The sequence below is a fragment of the Canis aureus genome, chromosome 19 (genome assembly GCF_053574225.1).
Source record: "Canis aureus isolate CA01 chromosome 19, VMU_Caureus_v.1.0, whole genome shotgun sequence".
NCBI classification, from domain to species: Eukaryota; Metazoa; Chordata; class Mammalia; order Carnivora; family Canidae; genus Canis; species Canis aureus.
In genome coordinates, this window is record NC_135629.1 from 9,684,745 (window position 1) to 9,705,247 (window position 20,503).

Consider the following 20,503-nt stretch of genomic DNA (forward strand, 5'->3'; position numbering starts at 1 on the left):
CTGCTTTGTAAAGTTATCATTGTTTTTCGTAGAAAACGAGGAACTAGAAATGAGCAAAATCTCACACTCCCAGAATCAGTCATTCTTAACTGCTTGGCCTACACTCTAAACAATATAAAGTACTGGTTGCGAGCAGGCTCTGGAGCCAGACTCTTGGGTTCAAACTTGCCGGCGCGTTTTGCAATTTAACAGCTTTGTGACTTTGGATAACTTGGATAACCTCTCTGTGCCTCAGTGTCCTCATCTGTAAAAAGAAAATAATAATGCAGATTATTGTGCAAATTAAATGAACTAGGGTATGTAAAGATTATAGTGCCTGGCATGGTAAGTTCTACAGAACTATTTGCTATAACTAAGTAAGTGTTTTTTCCCCCAAAGTGAAATGATGTTATGTTTGTTTTTGCAGCCTCTGGAAACCTAACATATCATAAGTATTTTCTATAGCATTAAATCTTCCTCAGGAGCTACCTGAGGAAATTTATATTAGAGTTTCATAGCTGAGTGATAGGAGAGAGCTCTATTCCTATATGGCTGGATGTTAAGTTGCTTCTTTCTCTCCATTCTTTATTTTTTTGAAGATTCTATTTATTTATTCATGAGAGACACAGAGAGAGACAGAGAGAGAGAGGCAGGCAGAGACACAGGCAGACGGAGAAGCAGGCTCCATGCAGGGACTCGATCCCGGGACTGCAGGCAGCTCTAAACCACTGAGCCACGCGGGCTGCCCTCCATTCTTCCTTTATTATTTCTCCCTCTCCTCCTCTTGTTTCTCTCTCTTTTTTAAAAGATTTATGTTTATTTTAGAGAGAGCATGTGTGTACAGTGGGGAGGGGCAGACGGAGAGAGTGAGAGAGGGTCCCAAACAGATTCCGTGCTGGGCTCTAAGTGTAGGGGGGGCAAAGGGTGGGGGTGGGCAGCCACAGGTTGAGCTCACAACCCTGAGATCAGGACATGAGCCAAAACCGAGTCAGATGCGTAACCCACTGCACCACCCAGGTGCCCCTCATTTTTCTCTTAAGTAACAATGTGACAGGCATCCTTGTAGTTCAATCTGAGAGCATATCCATGAGTGTTTTCTTAGGTTAAGTTCTCGGAAATTGGCAAATCAGTCAAAAGAGGTTTAGAGACTTTCATTTTTATGTTTTTGTGATTAATCCGTTATTTCCGAGAGTTATATTTGATCTGTGCATTGCCATTCTTTGTTGCTTTAATTCCGAGTGAGAATCTCTGGCAATAGTCACTTAGTAGTAGTCAACTCCTGCCCGCCTTATGGCTTTCACATAGGTAACTCTTTCACATGCTTCTGAATCCAAAATGTGCAGTGGGTTCTCAGTGCAATGTCTCCATCCCCTCCAATGTCTCCATCCCCTCTTATCCTCCAGCCACTCAGAAGTCACCAAGGTTGGGACACCTGGGTGCCTCAGAGGTTGAGCGCCTGCCTTCAGCTCAGGGCGTTTTCCTGGAGACCCAGGATCGAGTCCCACGTTGGGCTCCCTGCATGGAGCCTGCTTCTCCCTCTGCCTGTGTCTCTGCCTCTCTCTCTCTCTCTCTCTCTGTCTCTCATGAATAAATAAATAAAATCTTAAAAAAAAAAAAGTCACCAAGGTTATCAGTGTCTTGTAGACACTTCCAGAAATATTTGATGTCCATGCAAACACACACACACACACACGTACACATACACACACACTTTCCCCACTCCTTACAGAGTGCTAGCCCTGCACCACGTCTGTTACTCTGGACCTTGCCTTGCACTTAGCACACCCATATGCCATCCCACATCAGCACATAAAGGGCTTCCTTCGCCTCTTTTGTGACAGCTTGGTGCTCCACTGCATGGATGTGCTCTAACCAGTGTCCTATTTGTTATTTCTGATGTTTACTTCTTACACACTATGGTATGTAGCCTTTTTAAAGTCAGCTTCTACGGAAAGTATAACACACTTAGGAGTACAGAAATTGTCACCTCTATGATTCAGTAATTTACACAAAGTGAACATGCCTATAGAAATAGTACACAGATCAGGAATCCTCATGTCCTCTTCCAATCACTGCCCCCAAAGGTATGCACTATCCTGACTTTTCTTCCTGTAGGTTAGTTTTGCCTGCCTTTGATTTGTATATAAATGGGATCACACTTTTTCTCAATTGTATGGTTCTAAGATGCAGCAAATTGTTGCACACAGCAAGTTTGTTCTTTCTCAGACAAGATCCTGCTCTGGTGTGAGGGTGAGGGTGGGGGCAGTGGGGGGAGGGAGGGAGCAGGCTCTCTGGTGTCTTCTCTTACAAGGGCACTGATCCCATCAGGAGGCCTCACCAAACTCTAATTACCTCCCAAAGGCCCCACCCCCCCAAATACAATCGCACTGGGGATTAAGGCTTCTACATATGAATTTTGTGGAGACACAGTTCAGTCTATAGCAAGCCTCTGTGGAGTCCTGGGGACAGATAGCCCTGGGGACAGCTGGTCTGACCCCCAGGAAAGGGTAGCAGCTGTGGTGTGTCCTGTATGGAAGAGGCCACTGAACAAAAACAGAGGCCTCCCTTTTGGAGTGTCCAGCTCAGCAGATGTCCCTTGAGGGTGGTGTAACAGTGTTATAATGAGACACTATTACAAGAGCTGCGCATAAAATGCATCATTAGAAAGCTTTATATGGGGGCCCCTGGGTGGCTCAGTCAGTTAAGCATCTGACTCCTGATTTCAGCTTAGGTCACGAGTTCAAGTACCACATTGGGCTCCATGCCCATCATGGAGCCTACTTAAGGAAAAAAAAGCTTTCTATAAAGGCATATTTACAGCACAAGCTTTAAAGAAAATAAACACCTGAGTGTATCATATATTTGCTCTTACTAATTCTTCACTACTTCTGGTCTCACTCAGGTTTCATTATCAAAACTCAAGTGTCACTCTTCTTTTTAACTGTCTTTTAGTTTCTTAATTATTTTTTTAAAACTTAAGAGGATTTCATATGGCCTGGCATAGATGGAAAAGGATTGAACATAATAATATAGTTTTTGTTATAAAAATATATGCAGATGTTAGACACTTTCAACAGTACAGGATGGCACAGAATGAAGTGTCCCCACTACCCCTCCCTTCCTGCCCATTTCCCAGGCCACCTCTCAGAGGTATCCACCATTAAATTGCTTCTGTATACTTCTATAAACGTTTACAGATATGCAAGCTTATATGTGTGTTCTTTGAAAAAATCAATATCTTGAGTGATGTTTTTAAATTTCATGAGTAATATATGAAGACATTCATTCTGAAAAGCTGAAATGTTTCATAAAGGCTAAAGTCCCCACCCCCTCCCTGCCCAGAGGCCACCACTCTTATAAATTAAATTTCCATTTCCCCCCCAATCTCTTTCTGTGCATTTACGTAAACACTCATGAGGCAAATATATTATGTCATTTTCTGCATTCCCCCCTACTGACTTTCTTCCTCTCACTCCCTCATGGTAAAGTACTCAGAACATAAATTTTACCATTTTAACAGTTTTTTAAGTGCACAATATTGTGTACTACATCCATCTCTCTCTCTTCCAGAACTCTTTTTCATCTTGTAAAACTCTGTCCCTTTTTTATATTTTTTAAAGATTTTGTTTAGGGCAGCCCAGGTGGCACAGTGGTTTAGTGCCACCTTCAGCCCAGGGCATGATCCTGGAGACCCAGGATAGAGTCCCGTGTTGGGCTTCCTGCATGGAGCCTGCTTCTTCCTCTGCCTGTGTCTGTGCCTCTCTCTCTCTCTCTCTCTCTCTCTCTCTCTCTCTGTGTGTGTGTGTGTGTCTCTCATGAATAAATAAAATATTTTTAAAAATAAAGATTTTATTTATTTACTTGTTTATGAGAGAGAGAAAGAGAGAGAGAGCATGGAGGGTGCAGAGGGAGAAGCAGACTCCCCAGTGAGCAGGGAACCTGATGCTGGAATATGAGCTGAGCCCAAGGCAGAGGCTTACCGACTGAGCCACCCAGGCGCCCCTTTCTGTCCCCTTTAAACACTAATCCCCCATACTCCTCCCTCAGCGACCAACATCCTATTTCCTGTCTCTGTGAATTTGACTGTTCTGGGGACCTCAAGTAAGTGGCATCCTACAGTGTCTTTCTGTGACTAGCACATTGCACTGAACACAATGTCCTCAAGGTTCCTCCATGTTGTAGCATGTGTCAGAATTCCGTTCCTTTTTAAGGCTGAATAACATCACTGTATGTAGACCACCGTCTGCTGTTCTGAACCATGAAGGAGTGTGCCCATGCACGATCTCTACCTGTTCATAGATCAGAGAGGAGAGGGGCTTCAGAGCATGGCCCTGCCCTACATGGGCTGGGTCTGACCCCAGCTGTGTTATCTCTAGCTATGTGACCTTGGGCACATCATTTAACCTTTCCGGACCTGTTTCTTCATCTATAAAATGGGAATAACAATTCATTAATAAACATAGAGCAGTTAGAACAATGCCTGAAACACGGAAAGCACTGACTACATGCTTGACTTTTTAAAATAACAATTCCCTGGTGCCTGGCTGGCTCAGTGGGTAGAGCATGTGAGTCTTGATCTTATGAGACTGAGCGCTTCCTACTGCGCTATGAGGCACCCGAGTCCTGATCTTAGGGTCAGAGTTCAAGCCCCATGTTGGGCATGGAGCCTCCTTTTTTTTTTTTTTTTTTTTAAGGTTTATTTATTGAAGAGAAAAAGAGCAAGTGGCAGGGAGGGGCAGAGGGAGAAGCAGACTCACCAGTGAGCAAGGAGCTTGACATATGACTCCATCCCAGGACTCTGGGATCATGACCCAAGCCAAACACAGACACTTAACTAACTGAGCCACCCGGGTGCCCAGGCATGGAGCCTACTTAACATTTAAAAAATAAATAAAATTACAATTGCTTTATTTATTTTTTTTAGGGGGGGGAGAGGGGGCACAGAGGGAGAGGGAGAAGGAGAGAGAGAATTGGAAGCAGGCTCCATACCCAGCATGGAGCTGGATGCAGGGCTCAACACCAGGACCCTGAGATCATGACCTGAGCTGAAATCAGGAGTCGGACCCTTAACCGACTAAGCCACTCAGGTGCCCCAAAAGTACAATTGCTCTTTGCAGCAGATGTCAGGTTCAGAAAGTTTGCTGTGTCATTCCTTACAGAGCTGCTCATTCCTTCTGGCTGTTCCAGAGCATGTACATCCTTCTTAAAAATCATAGATGGGATCATACTCTACATTGTATTGTGTGCCTTAGCTTTTTAAATTTCTTAATACGTCTCAGGTTTTCCACGACAACATATACAATTGTTCGCCACTTGTTTTAATGGCTTTGTAGTATTCCGTGGCATGGATATACCATACTTTATTTAATCAGTTCCCTCTTTTTTTTTTTTTAATAAATTTTTATTTATTTATGATAGTCACAGAGAGAGAGAGAGAGAGGCAGAGACACAGGCAGAGGGAGAAGCAGGCTCCATGCACCGGGAGCCCGACGTGGGATTTGATCCCGGGTCTCCAGGGTCGCGCTCTGGGCCAAAGGCAGGCGCCAAACCGCTGCGCCACCCAGGGATCCCATAATCAGTTCCCTCTTAATAGACATTGCCATCCTCTCTTATAAAGACGGTGGTGCAGTGAATATCCTGTATGCACCTTTCATGTACATGCACAAGCCCAGCCATGGGATACATTTGAGGCAAGGGATAAGTACCTTTAGGATTTGTGTGGATATTGCCACGTTGTTCTCCAAGCAGAGTGTATGAGCCACCTTCACACGCCATAGACCACGAGGCATACCCCCATCACAGTGATGCTGCCGACCACCCAGTCTATGTTGTGGCCTTGAGAAGTAAATATCACCATTTCTCTGATGACAGAACTGAGGTTCAGAGAAGTGAAATGACTTGTCCAAGGACACATAGATAAAAGCTGTTTGCCCAATACATGCATGTGATACAGACCTAAAAAAGAATAACACATTATTATAACAGGACCAGGTTTGGCTGCATGTGATAGGAAAACCCAAAATAATTGTCTAATGACCCCAGGTTCTAGTCTCTTACATTAAACAGATGCCCAAGAGTTAGGTGGTTCAGAGCTGGTATGGTAGCACTGAAGTCAAGAGCTCTCTCTCTTTTTTTTTTTAAGATTTATTTATTTGAGAGAGATAGCATACACGAGTGGGGGAGGGGCAGAGGGAGAGGGAGAGAGAGAGAATCTTAAGAAGACTCCCTACTGAGCATGGAACCCAATGTGGGGGTCAATCCCATGACCCTAAGATCATGACCTGAGCTGAAATAGAGTCGGAGGTTTAACTATCTGAGCCACCCAGGTGCTCAGGTGGGGTGAGGTCCTCATTCTCATTGTTGAAGACCAATGTGAGAGCCTTAGACATCCCTTCTGCCTTCTAGGCTGCAGGGTGGAGGAATGGATTAAGAAAAAGGGGCAAAGAGCACATTCTAGCATCCTTATAAATCTGTTTATATAAAGTTATTTTCCTTGAGGACACATAACACATCGGCATGCATTTTTACCTACCCATGTGGCCTAGTCATGTAGCTGCAAAGAAAGCTGGAAAATGCAGTCTCAGTAATCAAGGGTCAAGTTCTCAGCTAAAAACTGGGGCTTCTAATAGTAAGGAAGATGTCGTAGCAAAGTACTGGTCTCCATCATGATTATGTGTAAAAATTAAGCTTATCGCCTTCCCCACTTCACCAGTAATAATTTATATATCTCTTCTCACCTGCCAATTGATTCTCACAAAAGCACTATGAAATGAGTAGGGTGGATGTCATGACCCCCATTTTACAGATGAAGAAAATAAGGCCCAGAGATGTAAACTGACTTTGCCTAAAGTAACCCAGTGAATGGGTGGGAAGCGAAGAATGGGAGTTTAGCTTCCTGTTGAGGCCATGCAAGGTGGACTGTGTCTCATGGCTTCAAGGAGAAAGGCTCGGTTTGGTGCTAGTATATCTTTAACTTCTCTCACACTATTAAGTCTCTTAAACAGAGAGAGCGAGCTCAGAGCATTTGGCAGGCAAAAGTATCCAGCTAGAATCTAAGAACGTTGTTTTGGTTTCATTATATTTATAGTTTCCTTCTATTTGTGGCAAATGATCCTGGTTTCCTTTTCTATGATAGTGATATAAAGCTTACTTTTTAAGTAAATGCCTCTAAGTTAAAAAGTGAGTCTATTTAAAGAAAAATGTTAAGTAAAGACCTGTCTGGGTTTAAATACAGATCCCACCACTGACTAGCTCTGTGACATGGGATATGATACTTGATTCCTCTGAGCCTGTTTTCTCCTCTGTAAAATGAGGATGATGATTTTTCCCATCATATAGATTTGTTGCAGCATTAAACAAGATCATGATGTCAGGAGCTCTGCATCCTGGCACAGTTAGGCACTCAATACCGTTTATCAGCATTAGTATCACATTATGAATATTCCTTTTTTTTAAAAAAGATTTTATTTATTTATTCATGAGACACACACACACACACACACACACACAGAGGCAGAGACATAGGCAGAGGAAGAAGCAGGCTCCCTGCGGGGAGCCTGATGTGGGACTCCAGGATCACTCCCTGAGCCAAAGGCAGATGCACAACCTCTGAGCCACCCAGACATCCTTCATTATGATGAATATTCCTATTATTAATTTTGTCGCAACACTTTCAGAGTGCTTGGAGCAGGGGAAATCAGTGGACTGTAGGGTAATGGATAGATGTGCCCCACCCGAGGGTGCCTTCCCCTATACCAGTGGTTCTCAACCAGGGGCACTTTTGCCACCTGGGGGACATTTGGCAATATCTGGAAGTCAGATACTATTTTTTATTATGACTGGGGGTCATAATAAAAAAACATGGTGGTGGTGCCCCTGGCATCTAGCAGATAGAGGTGGGGAAGGACACTCAATATCCCACAAGGCACAGGACAGCTTCCCCCCCCCCCATCATGAAGAATTACAAAGTCAAGTGTCAAAAATGTTCCCATTGAGAAGCCCTCCTCCACAGGGCACCCTGCACCTGTGTCTGTGTTTTCCAAAAGAGACTTGAACTCGGACTCCAAAGATCTCAGCCTGAGTTTCCTCATCTAGGACATGAGGGTGGTGAAACCTGCCAGCTCCTGATGGTTGAACCCCGGGGTCACTTCCTTGTTCTAGGCTGTCCCCTTGTGATCTCTTCCTCTCTTCCCCCAGGTCCAGAGAAACCATCTGATAGACTCCCCCCTCCCCCCTCCATTTTGCTTGATTTCTGGGTGTTTCCCATTCCCTGAGCAGCCTCTGGGGTCCCACCGCCACCACCTACAACGCTGCAGAGCAGAGGAGGCAGACAGTCGAGGGAGAGATGGAGAGGCCCCACCCCCACGGTCTCCCAGCACCCTGTGATTCGGGTCTCAGCCCCTCTCAGCTTCCTTGCTAGCACTCCTTGACATGCAGAACTATTCTATTGTTGGCTTGATTGTATTTCCACACACACACACCCCTTCTTCTGGGGACCTCGCCTCCAGCGTCCCCACACCTTGCACAAGGCCCGGCACATACGTGGCACTCGGGATTTACACGTGCAGTGTAGAAGGAAGAGCCGGAGAGAGGAGGGGGCGGGGGGCTAGATCCAGAGGAGGAGAGGCGGGGAGAGAGGAGGAGGAGGAGGCCTGCTGAGGGGAAGAGGGTGGAGGCCACACCTGAGCGCGATCCACGGCCCTCGAGAGAGCGAAGGGCTGTGAAGAGCAGAGGAAGACCGAGGAAGATAAAGGGGTGGCCCTGAAGGGGAGGAATGGGAGGCGCGGGAGCCCGGAGAGCCGGCGCCCGGAAGGGAACTCCTGGGGGGCTGGGCGGGGGGGGGGGGGGGGGGGCTGCGGAGCCGAGAGGCCGCCCCCGGGCGCCGGCGGGATGCAGTCTCCATGGAAACGGGGATGCTCCGCGAGGGAGAGGAAGCGCGGCACGCGGGAGGGGGGCGGAGAGCTGGGGGTGGCGGTGGCCCCTTCTCGGGCTCCCTTCCTCCCCCCTCCCCCGCCTGCTGGGGAGGCGGGAGCCACCTGGGCGGGAGCCCCCGGACCGCCTGGGCGCTCCTTCTCCCCCCTTCCCCCTCCCTCCCGGGCATTGGACCCTCCTCCGGTCTCCGACTGGGGCCTGGAGGGCCTTGCAGAAATGTCGAGGAGGTGGGGGTGGGGTGTGGAACGGATGGGTTGACCTCATACTGCGCCGCAGGGCTCAGTCCCGAGCCTTCCGTCTCCCTAATTCCGGCAGCCCGGGACTTACCTGCCCACAGCTCCCGAATTCACATCTCGCACCTCCGGTACCGATTTCCCCCAGAGCTTCCCTCTCCGTTTGGGTGTCTAAAGTGCACCTTCGAGTTTATCAAGTTCTTTAGCTCCCCAAGCTCATTCTCACCCCCGGGCTTCCTGCATTTGCCATCCCCTTTGCCAGGAACTCTTCCCAGCCCCCAGGCAGCTCACTGTACTCGAGCTGGGATTCACCTTGGAGGAAGTGTGTGTGTGTGTGTGTGTGTGTGTGTGTGTGTATGATCACAGTGCTGTGGGGGATCCCTGCATCAGATGAGGAGCATAACCTAGGTGTGTGGGGGACACTGTCGGGTCACGGGAGGGCGGCAGGGGAGGTCACAGGAGTCCAAACCTTAGAGCAAGGGGCCCCAGCGCACTGGCAGATGGGTCTGGGGCCTAGGGAACACTTCCTTGAACTGTAGGAGGGGGAGAGACCTGACAAAAAACGAGGGCGTCCCCTCCCCCAACTAGATGGACCTCATAGACTGAGGGCAGAACTGGCCACCATCCCCTCTTTGTCATCACTGTCCTCTAAAACTCAGGCTAAGCACCCCATGGGCCTGGTGTGGAACCTTAGGGTCTCAGACAGTCACCTTATTGTTAGTGGGGCTGTCAGGCACTAAGAGGGCAACATGGAGCCGCAGACACACTCATAGGTCATGGGGCAGGCTGCTCACCGGCAGGCAGCAGGGGAAGGTCACTGCCCCTCTTGCTTACTGAGCTCGGTTGGCTGTGATTGGCCATGTGGGGCGTGCGCTTCTCTCGGAGCCAGTTGGTCACCAGAGGAATGCAATGTGCTGATTGGCTCAGACTTCGGTCCCACCTACTAGACTGGGCGCTGGGAGGAGCCTACCTGTACTAAGTGGGTTGGGATCGGCAGAGGTGGGTCACTAAGCAGAGACTGAGTGGATGCCAAGGTGGGGGAACCAAGCAGGGGCCTATTTCAATAGAAGGCACTTCTTGGCCTCGCCTCTTCTCCCCTCCCCCACCATCTGACACTAAGCTCCAACCTCCTTATTTGTGTGACTATTATTTTTATCATTATGACTGGTTTTGGTAATAATAACATTTATCCAGGATTTACTAGGTCAGGCAATTACATTTGCTGCCTCCTGTAATCTTTACAATCACTTGAATACTGTCATTATTCCCATTTTACAGATGAGAGAGCTGAGGCTCCAAGGGGAAAGAACTGGCTTGAGGTCACACCTCTAGAAAAAAAGCTGTGTCAGGATTGGGGCTCCAGCCCTCTCCTTTGCCCTAATGGACATTTCCCCCACTAACCATGAGCTTTGTGAGGGTAAAGCCCAAGTAACACACCCTGCTGCTGCCTTGTATAGTGCCTGGCACCCAGTGGGCCTTCAGCGAGGAAATGCGAGGCCCTGTGCTGAGTGTCCTACACACATCCTTCGATCCTTGCCACCACCCCGTGTGGTGGGAACCATGATGTCCATGATGAGACACCAACAGGCCAAATCCCCAAAGTCGTACACTGAGTAGGTGAAAGACCTTACCCCAGTCTATGCTCTGAACACAGTGCTCAACTGTGTGAATGAGAACGTGTGTCCAGTGTCTTGAAGAAAAGGAAATGGAGCTCAATAATAGTTGTTGAATGAATGACAAAAAGAAATCAAGAATGATGAGGATGGGAGGGAGTAAGCATGGTCAGTTTGCTAAAGGGAGCTGAGAGAGGTGATCATGGATTGCTCTTTTCTTGTATTTCGAGGAAAGCTTCCCGGAGGAGTTGTTTGATGGGAGGCATAATGGGCCCCTGGAAAGTTCTGCTCTCTCCGAGGCAAGAAGCCAGCTCAGATCCAGGGAAGCGGTTAACAGGCCGGTTGACTGGCCGAGGAGCGGGAGGGCGCGGCCTGCGGGGGCCCTGGCTCTGGGGAGTACTCAACCCCTTCTCTCTTCCTCCCTGACCATGGCGGTGCACCGGCCTCGGCACCCTCAGCTCTGTGCCTCGTGCTGGGCTGCATGATCTTCCCCGACGGCTGGGACGCCGAGACCATCCGGGACATGTGCGGGACCAAGACTGGGAAGTATTCCCTGGGGGACTGTTCGGTGCGCTGGGCGTACATCCTGGCCATCATCGGCATCCTCAACGCCCTCATCCTCTCCTTCCTCGCCTTCGTGCTGGGCAACCGGCAAACAGACCTGCTGCAGGAGGAGCTCAAGCAGGAGAACAAAGGCGAGTGCACGTCCGGGGCGGGGCAAGGGTGGGGGGGGTGTCATCCAAAAACTGGAAAAAGTGCACACAGTCCAACCACCTTAAAAGCAATTTGACGTTATTGCTCAAGTCCGAACATTTGCATGCCTGGGACCCAGCAATCTCAACTATGAGTAGAAACTCATGAGAAACATTTAAGAACGCTCTTGGCAGTGGTTTCAAAATAGCAAACCACTAAAAAACAACCTACATGGCCACTGACAGGAGGATGGATAAATAGTGATATATTCATATCATGGAATAGGGTATAACTGAAAATGAAGGCACTGCAGTTATAGGTAACAGAATGGATACATCTTGGAAACAATATTGAGACGGGGGTGGGGAATGGGGGAGCGGGGATCAAACTCCAGAACATGACAGAGTGATATTTTTATGAAGCTCAATCAAAAACCAAGAGACGCTAACTAATGTATGGTTTAATCATAAATATATTTATGGCTGTACTGTCTTTTTTTTTTTTTTTTTTTTTGAGTAAAGAAACAATACATAGGGATCCCTGGGTGGTGCAGCGGTTTGGCGCCTGCCTTTGGCCCAGGGTGCGATCCTGGAGACCCAGGATCGAATCCCACTTTGGGCTCCCGGTGCATGGAGCCTACTTCTCCCTCTGCCTATGTCTCTGCCTCTCTCTCTCTCTCTCTCTCTCTCTCTGACTATCATAAATAAATTTTTAAAAAATATTTAAAAAAAAAGAAACAATATATACAGAAGACAGGATGATGCTTATCTGTGGTTGGCATAGAAGAGGGAAGGCCAAAAAAAAAAAAAGAGGGGAGGCCAGGAGCTTGAGATGGGGGTGTGCAGGCATGTCCAAAATATTGGTGGAGTTCTTGCTCGGTGAGCCCACACAGGTGTTACAGGATGCTTTATACCTTGCATATTACATACCAACTTTGTATATATCGAGTAACATTGAAATCCCATAAAAAAAATTTACACCTGAGGCCAGAGACTGTGGGCTAATTTATCAAATGTTCATCTATACATGTACATACATTATATGTCCTTTTATAAAATATACAGTAAGCGTCATATGCTAATATAACACAGAGTAGGCATCATCCTAAACAAATCCCTTGTAAGGTTGCTTTTTGTACCCAACCCTAAAGCATGTCTTAAAGATCTTTCTTTATCCTTTTATGGAGAACCCTTTTTATCCAGTGCTTAGCATTACGTCAGATGGAGGAACTGTAACTATTTAACTATTTTCCTTTTAGGGACTCTAAGGGAGGTTTCTAGGATTTTACTATCACCGACAATGCTACACTGGACATCTTTGTCTATGCCTTCTTTTACACAGTGCTTTCTTGGTGTGTTTCCAGAAATGGAATTGCACACGTAGTATTATAACGATAGTGCCAGATCGCTCTCCAAAGGAGGGTTGGTCTTCTGAGTCAGGGGCCCGCCCTGCCCCCAGAGCAAGGGGAGGCCTAGCCCGTCTTCGGTGGACAGACACCCGTCTGCCTGGGTATGCGTTCCCTGCCGTGAGCAATAGGAATAGTGGTTTTCATAATTACACCCTGCCTCGAGCTATTTGCATGTGCTAGGTCTATATTTAGCACTTTCCATTAATTGCATTCCTCTCTTGGAGTCTCATCTATAAAATGGGGCTAATGGCAGTGAGGGTTTTTATCTCATCTGGCAGGAGGTGATTTAGTATTGTGGTGGAGCCCTTGGACTGAAGGCAGACTGTGCTGGAAGCAAGTTGAGGACTTCATCTTCGGGAGCCTTACTTTTCTGTCCTTCCTCAAATGAGGGTGATGGAAACGGTACCACCTGGTAGGCCTGTCCAACGAGGAAGAAAGACTGTGTCTATTTAGGGGCACTTGGTGAATACTCAGTAGAAGCTGTCACTCCTCAAGACACCCGCCCAGGCAGGCATCATGACCATCATTTTACAAATAAGAGAGGTGAGGTCCGTGGAGGTCCAGTAACTCACGCAAAGGTCACTGAAGCAGTGCAGTCAGGATTTGAACCCAGGTCCCAAGTTGGAAGGCCAGGCTCTTCCATGCTGCTGCCCTGCTTCCTATTTTAGGGCCCTTTTTTAGTGGCCGAGGGGGAGCCTTTAGGGCTGCTCACCTGTCTTTCTCTGAGGCTCCTGTCTGTCCCTGGAGACCCTGACCACCCCATGGCTTCTGTGGTGTTGCTGTGAGGTCAGGGCCTGCCCTCTGGTGGCAGCTTCTGGAAGTGCATGACTAAGAGCCATGTGGCCTTGTGAAGAAGGGGTTTGGGAATGTAACTGGTGTGAGGTGGGCGCACCCAGCGCCCTCTCCTCTCTCTGCAAAGTGCCCAAGCTCAGTGTTTAAAGTGATGTGAAGGAGACCCAGTTTGTCTTCCTTCAGTGTCGGGGGTTGGGAGGTTCTCCATCCCTCACTGGAAACTCAAGGTGAGAGCCTTACAATTCAGTTCTGAGCCAGACCTCCAGGACAAAAGTAAACACTAAAATAACTTGCCATCATTTCCAGGATTTACTATGCACTAAACATTATGGAAAGTCCTTAGCTGCAATGATTTATGACTTTTTCACACCTCAGAATCACCTTATGAAGTAGGCTCTTATGCCCGTTGTACAGTTGAGGAAATTGAGGCTCAGAAGGTTCGAATGGCGTACTCAGGACCATCCAACTCACCAGAGGCCTGGCTGGATTTCTGTACTGTACTGTACTGTACTCCTCAACCCTGAGGAGTGGCCGAGGGGAGCCCCAATGCTCTGGTAGTCTCTGACTTTCTCCAATTCTCTCTCTCTCTCTCTCTCTCTCTCGTAGATTTTGTGGGCTCTACAGTAAGCTCCGTGTTGCGGCCAGGGGGTGATGTCTCCGGATGGGGAGTCCTCCCCTGTCCCGTCGCTCACTCACAGGGACCCTGAGGGCCAAGATCACAGCCCAGGACTTGACCTGTCCTCAGCTTGTCCCGTTGCCTGCCCTCTCATCCCTTCATTCAAGCTCCGAGGGAAGACCCCATCCAGGACTGACTTCTCACCTGCTACCTGCCTGTAGCTCCAGGCTTTGAAGAGGTTGGGGCTGGGATGCAGCGTGGGGGAGGGCCTGATTCTGCTCCTCCCTCAACTGACCTAAGGGAGCTGGAGCCCTGGGCCCTTGGGCTTCTCCCTTCCTCCCTAGCCCGGCCTGGGGCCCCTGCAGAGTCTCCAGGGGAAGAGGCGCTGTGGTTTCTGTTCCCCAGGCCCTGGCAGTCTGGAGGGCTCCTGCCTGGCTGCATCCTTGCCTCCTCTGGTCCCTGCCTCCTGCAGAAACTTATTCAAGACACTGGCCCAGGGTGGACCGGACTCTTTACTATTCCCCCCCACCCCCGATGATGGTTCCATCACATCATCACAGAGCTCCAGGCGCCACCAGCCTCCTCGGGGCCTCTCTGCTGCCCGCGCCAGCCTGTTTTCACCTCTCCCAAAGGAGTCTGAGCTGCACTGAGGGGGAAAGCACAGCGTGTCCCTTTCAGCTGCTGACGGGGGCCCTGGGCAGCCCAGAGTCTGAGGACAGACAGGCTCTGGAGGCAGTGGGAGGAGGCGCTCTGACTCCTGTCTCGGTGGCGTCTGACCATGGCAGCTGGGGCTGGAAGGGGCTCAACCCGGGGCTGGCCTGGCCTTCTCCCTGCTGGGATGTCTCACCAGTGACTGGACCCTTGACCCTGGCCTGTTTTGTACAGCACAGACTTCTTGGCCCTGTTGTCAGGGCTGGGGGTTTGGGAGGGGGGCCTAAGAGTGGGGAATTAGGGGATGCATCACCCCTCTGCCCCTTCTCATGCCCCCAATCTGGGCATCTGCCAAGGGCAGAGACTGTCTTGCCTCTTTGATACTTTTTCTGCATAACTTGAACTTGCAGGTCACCTCTGAACAGGGTACCCCCTGTCCCCCATCCCCAGGCCTTGTAACCCTATCCCCACCTCCACTTCCTCCTCCTTGCCCACCTCTCGCCTTGCGTTATGCCCAGGGTCTGCAGCCCAATGGGCAGTGCTTGGAGCTGAGGCATGAGTGTGTGTGTGTGTGTGTGTGTGTGAGCGTGAGTGTGTGTGTGTGTGTGTGTGTGTGTGTGTGTGGTGGAGAGCAGAAGAGGAGTCTTCTTTCTCCCTCCCCTCCCACTGTGGGGGCATCTCCTTCCCCCTTGGCTGGGAGCAAATGGAGGAGACTCCAGGTGTTTCTGAACTCCCCTCACTGCCTGGTGGACCTGGTGGTAGGGCCATCTGGCCTGGGGTGTGGACAGCCCCTTCCAGCCCCCGGTTCAGGCGGCATGTTGGCTTCATCTAGTGTGCCTGCTTGTGTCTTCAAGTACCGGGGGGAAGTGGTGATCCACTGTGTAACAGGAGCGTGAGGCCTCTGCAGGTCCAATGGGGAAGCTTGTTGTCATCATTTCCTGTGTGGGTCTCAGCCAAAGGAGGGGAGAAAAGCAGCGAGTGCCATGTATTTGCCAATCTTGTGTTCATTTCCATAGGACTTGGACCTGAGAGGGTTTCCAAGACAGACCCTAGAAATCCTCTGCGTGAGACCCCCATCCAGACCCTAACTGGAATCAGATGCTGGGTCCTGGTAGGATTCTTGAAACCTGGAACTCACTAAGTCCTGACCCTCCCTCCCCTTGAGCAAACACCTTTCCCCTGGTGCTCTGGCCCCAGCCCAGTGCTCCCCTCGCCTCCCCAGGGCTCTACCTGCAGGGCTGGGTTGTGCTGAATGGGAGGGTCGGGGGAGCCTCTTTGGAGGCAGGGGACAGAAGTGAGTTCCTCAAAGATCCAAACCAAAGCCCAGTGTCGGGAGGCTGTAGGGGGGCAGGGGTGGTGGGGGGTGGGAGGGAGCCAGTGGTTGGGAAGGGGGAGAAGCCTGAGGTGGAGAGAGTGAGAATGAGTGGAGAGGGAAGAGGGTGGAGAAAGGCAGAGAGGAGAGGAGAAGGGACCGTGATGCAGAGAGCCTGGGGTGGGAGAGGAAGGTGGCTGGGAAGATGAAAGGAATAGGGACAGGGAAGGGAGGCAAATGTAGGGGTGAGCTGTGGATGGCAGACTGGGGTTCAGGGGAGCTGCATTGGGCAGAGGAGCAGGACACTGAGGGATGGATGCCCTGCTGCAGGGGTGGGTGGCACCAGAGCCCTGTGCTGGGGGGAGGTCAGAGCCACCCCTCAGAGGCCCAGGCCACTGCCCACCCCTTTGGGGTAGGGGTGCCACTAGAGTGCGGGTTAGTGGGAGGGAAGAGGGAGGTTAGCCCCTTTGAGGGGGTCCTGAGTGCCTCCACCCATCGCCATGCACCAGCCAGTTGTTGCCTTTGCCAAGGAAGGGCCAGCTCCAAGGTGAACCCGGGAGTGTGGTTAGAAGAGCCGGGTTGGGCCGGCTGAAGGAGTGCCTGCCGGGAGAACACCGGGGAGGAAGGGAGGCTGGAGCGAGCACCAAACCATAGCCCTGTCCTGAAGCTTCAGCAGAGGCGGGAGCAGAGCCAGAAACAGATGTTTCAGGTAGGGGCCCCACATGAGGCTGACGTGCCACCACCTTGTGACTCTGATGGCTCTCTGGGGGCAAGGAAGCCGTCGTCGTGGACAAGGTGAGGTTTGTGGTTTGCCTTAGCCAACCCCGGCAATTTGGCTTTTGCCTTTGGGAGGAGACAGATGCAGAGATCACCTGTTCCCACCTCAGTATGGCCTCTAGGACTCTTGGTTCTCGAAAGAAGCTGAGCTTTGAGCAGTCCAGTTGTGACTGGATCAGAAGGGCCTGGCACTAACAGGTGGTTTCTGCTCTCGTCTGGGGACTTTCAGGAGAGGCCGAAGCAGCCACAACATAGAGATGGTTGAGAGCGCTGGTTGGTCAAGTCCTGGGCCTGTAAGATATGAAAACTTTCATGTTTGGGAACCAGTTACCCATTAAGGAAAACACTGTTTTCCTGAGGGGGTAAGGACCATGATTAGGATTAATCCTTTTCAGGCCTGGACTGGCTAAGCTGAGAGATTTCAGATGAGGCTGCAGGGAAATCCCTTGGCCTCCTTGAGATTCTGCTTGAACACAGCAGGGGAATCAGCCTTCTCCAACTTCCAGTGTGATTGAGACAAGGGAACCCTCTCTTTGGAGAAGCTGGGACCTTCCCAGCACAAGAAACTTACGCAGGTCCCTGCCTGGCTCAGGGCTAGCCTTCGGGTGGGCCTGGAGTTTCCTGAGAAGGGAACAAGGGGGACAGTCCTTCCCAGAGCTCTGACCAGCAGACCTCAGGGGCCTGTGCTGTGTGTCGTTAGGATAGCTTGGTGTCGTCTACACCCCATTAGTAAGTTCTGTCTGAATGTGTCCTCGCTGTTCATCGTCCAGTTTGGTAACATTTATTTTGGTCCTGACCCCTTCTGCTGCTGCTGGATTTGAGCTTCAGTGCAGGTGGAATGATGTTCAAATAAAGAAACACTTTATATCACCTATGCTGGCTGCTTCTTCTCTGAGTTGACCCCACGGGGACAAAGAGGGTTGAGAGTCTACCATTGGCATCAGGTTTGGCTGCATATTAACAGAGCTACCACGGTGGCTTAACAAGAGTCTATTTTCCTTTCATATTAAGTCTGGAGGTAGCCAGACCATGACCGATATGGCCCACAGCATTATCAGGAACCCAGGCTTCTATCTTTCTGCACTGCCAATTTCAACCCTGGCTTCCAGTCTCAAGGACACTGCACGGCCCAAGATGCCTGCTGGAGTTCTAGTCACTTGGTCCACATTGCATTTGACGGAGACTTCTGGAAATCCTATAGGACTGGGTCACATTGCATACCTAGCTAAAATGTAATCTTTCAATGGGGCACATTGCCACCCCAGATAAACTTGAGGTTCAGATAAACCTTCCCAGAAAAACCAAGGAGATGGGAGAGAATAGATGGAACAGGCAGCGAGCGGTCTACACACTGCTGATTAATTGAACAGGCTTGACTTTGGACTCTAACTAGAACAAACAAGGGTCCACCCTTTTCTGCATGTGAGGCCTGGACAAGTCCTTTCACTTCTAAATCCCCATTAAATAAATGCAATTGATGATAGTGATCTCAGGGAATTGTAAGAAACAAAGGAGGGAATGCAGATTGCTTGACAGCATCTGGCACATAGTAACGTGTCCCATATGGTAGCTGGATTGATTATCATGTCTGCACTTGGAAATGAGTCTTCATTCAATACGTTTTGAGCACTTGGTATAGACTAAACACTTAAAAGAACAAAAACATTCTTGTATTAAAGGTATTAAAGGTCAATCTGAAAAAAATAAAGGTCAATCTGGCTAAGGAAATGAACATGTAAAAATAATGTAAAATGTGCCGGGTGCAGGGTATTGTGGGCACCCTGGGTAGGGACACCTTACCTGGCTTTTGGTGGGGTGGGTAGAGCAGAAGACCGTTTTACTGTAGGGTGTGTAGAAGTTGGCAGGCAAGGGTCAGGAAAGCCATTCATGAGAGAAGGCAGGTTAAGGAAAGAGCAGGGTAAGAAACAGAATGCTACATGAAGAGAACTAAAAGCCGTTTAGCAACGCTGAACTATAAGGTGCGAGGCACGGAGGGTCAGAGATTAGTCTGGAGACAGGCAAAGTCAGATGATGAAAAAGCTGGGGAGCCGTGAACAGAAATCTGGATGTTCAGAGCAATAGGGAGCCATGGGATGATTTTATCAGGAGAGCAGCACGATTAGATTTGCATTTCAGGAAGATCACTCTCATTGCGCTGTTACGGAGCTGAGGTGGAGGACAATTTTAATTAAAGAGTTAGTCTGGCCTGAAACAAGGTGGTGGCAATAGGTCTGAGAGAGGTGAGAAATTCATTATTTAGGAAGTACAACTACAACTGAGGGACGCCTGGGTGGCTTAGCGGTTGAGCATTTGCCTGCAGGTCAGGGTGTGATCCCGCAGTCCCGGGATCAAGTCCCACTTCAATGCTTGTGCTTCGATGCTTCGAATCTTCTCCCTCTGCTTGTGTCTCTGCCTCTCTCTCTCTCTCTCTCATGAATAAGCAAATAAAATCTTAAAAAAAAAAAAAAAGGAAGTACAATTTACACTTGGTAGCTGATTGGCTGTGGGGTAAGAGAGTGGCACCAAGGAGAATGTGTATGTTTTTTGCTTGGGAGACAAGAAAGATTTGTCAGGATAGCAGGGGAACAAGATGATCAATCAGTTCAGTTGGAGACTTGTTAAGTTTAAGAAGCAAATGGGAGGCGCCTGGCTGGCTACTGGTTGAGTGTGCAACTTCTGATATTGAGGTTGGGAGTTCAAGCTCCATGTTGAGTGTAGAGATTAAAAAATCAATAGAAAAAGGGGGGAAAAAAGCATGTAGGACATCATGGTGGAGTTGTCCAGTAGTCAGTTGAATTAGATAGATTTGGGAGCTCAAGAGAAAGATCTGGGCCAGAAACATGAGCATATAGGTAATGGTCAAAATGTGAACCACAGATGAGTTTGCTCAGGGTGACTGTATTGTGTGAAGAACACAGAGCTATGGCGTGAATGCTGGAAAACAGCAACATGTAAAGGTCAGAGAAATGTAGGTCCAAAAGGAGAGGATAATGGAGAAGTCAGAGCTGTGTTTGGAGAAAAAAACATGAAAATGTGTTATGGAAATATAGGATCTAGAATTCAAGAGAAAGGTCAGCTGGAGCAAATTAGTTCAGAATTAGGGACTGAAAAAATGTGCCCATTGGATGTGGAAGCAAGAAGGCCATTGTTGAATTTGAGGATGTAGAATCTCTTTCTTTAAATGAAAGAGTTCCAAATGTTTATAGATCATCGCCAGTAAGAGTTTTAAAGCTGGAGAGAGGGCAGCCCCGGTGGCGCAGCGGTTTGGCGCTGCCCACAGCCCAGGGTGTGATCCTGGGGATCCTGGATCGAGTCCCACATCAGGCTCTCTGCATGGAGCCTGCTTCTCCCTCTGCCTGTGTCTCTGCCTCTCATTCTCTCTCTGTGTTTCTATGAATAAATAGATAAAATCTTTAAAAAAAAAAAAAGCTGGAGAGATAATGGGGCATGCTGGTGGCTCAGTGGTTAGGTGTCTGACTCTTGATTTTGGCTCAGGTC

The 20,503-nt window shown here is 49.2% G+C and overlaps 1 protein-coding gene across 2 annotated transcripts in view; it reads left to right on the plus strand.

The window, feature by feature from the left end:
- The window catches only part of LHFPL4 (LHFPL tetraspan subfamily member 4), a 33,358-nt gene extending 15,479 nt beyond the window's left edge, over nt 1-17,879 (plus strand). For both annotated transcript variants that reach the window (XM_077857967.1, XM_077857968.1), the window contains 2 exons: nt 11,215-11,451; nt 14,256-17,879. In XM_077857967.1, coding sequence (XP_077714093.1) covers nt 11,215-11,451; nt 14,256-14,356 — 338 coding nt within the window. In that variant the 3' untranslated portion in view covers nt 14,357-17,879. The remainder of the gene's footprint in view (nt 1-11,214; nt 11,452-14,255) is intronic.
- Nucleotides 17,880-20,503: the final 2,624 nt, after the last annotated feature.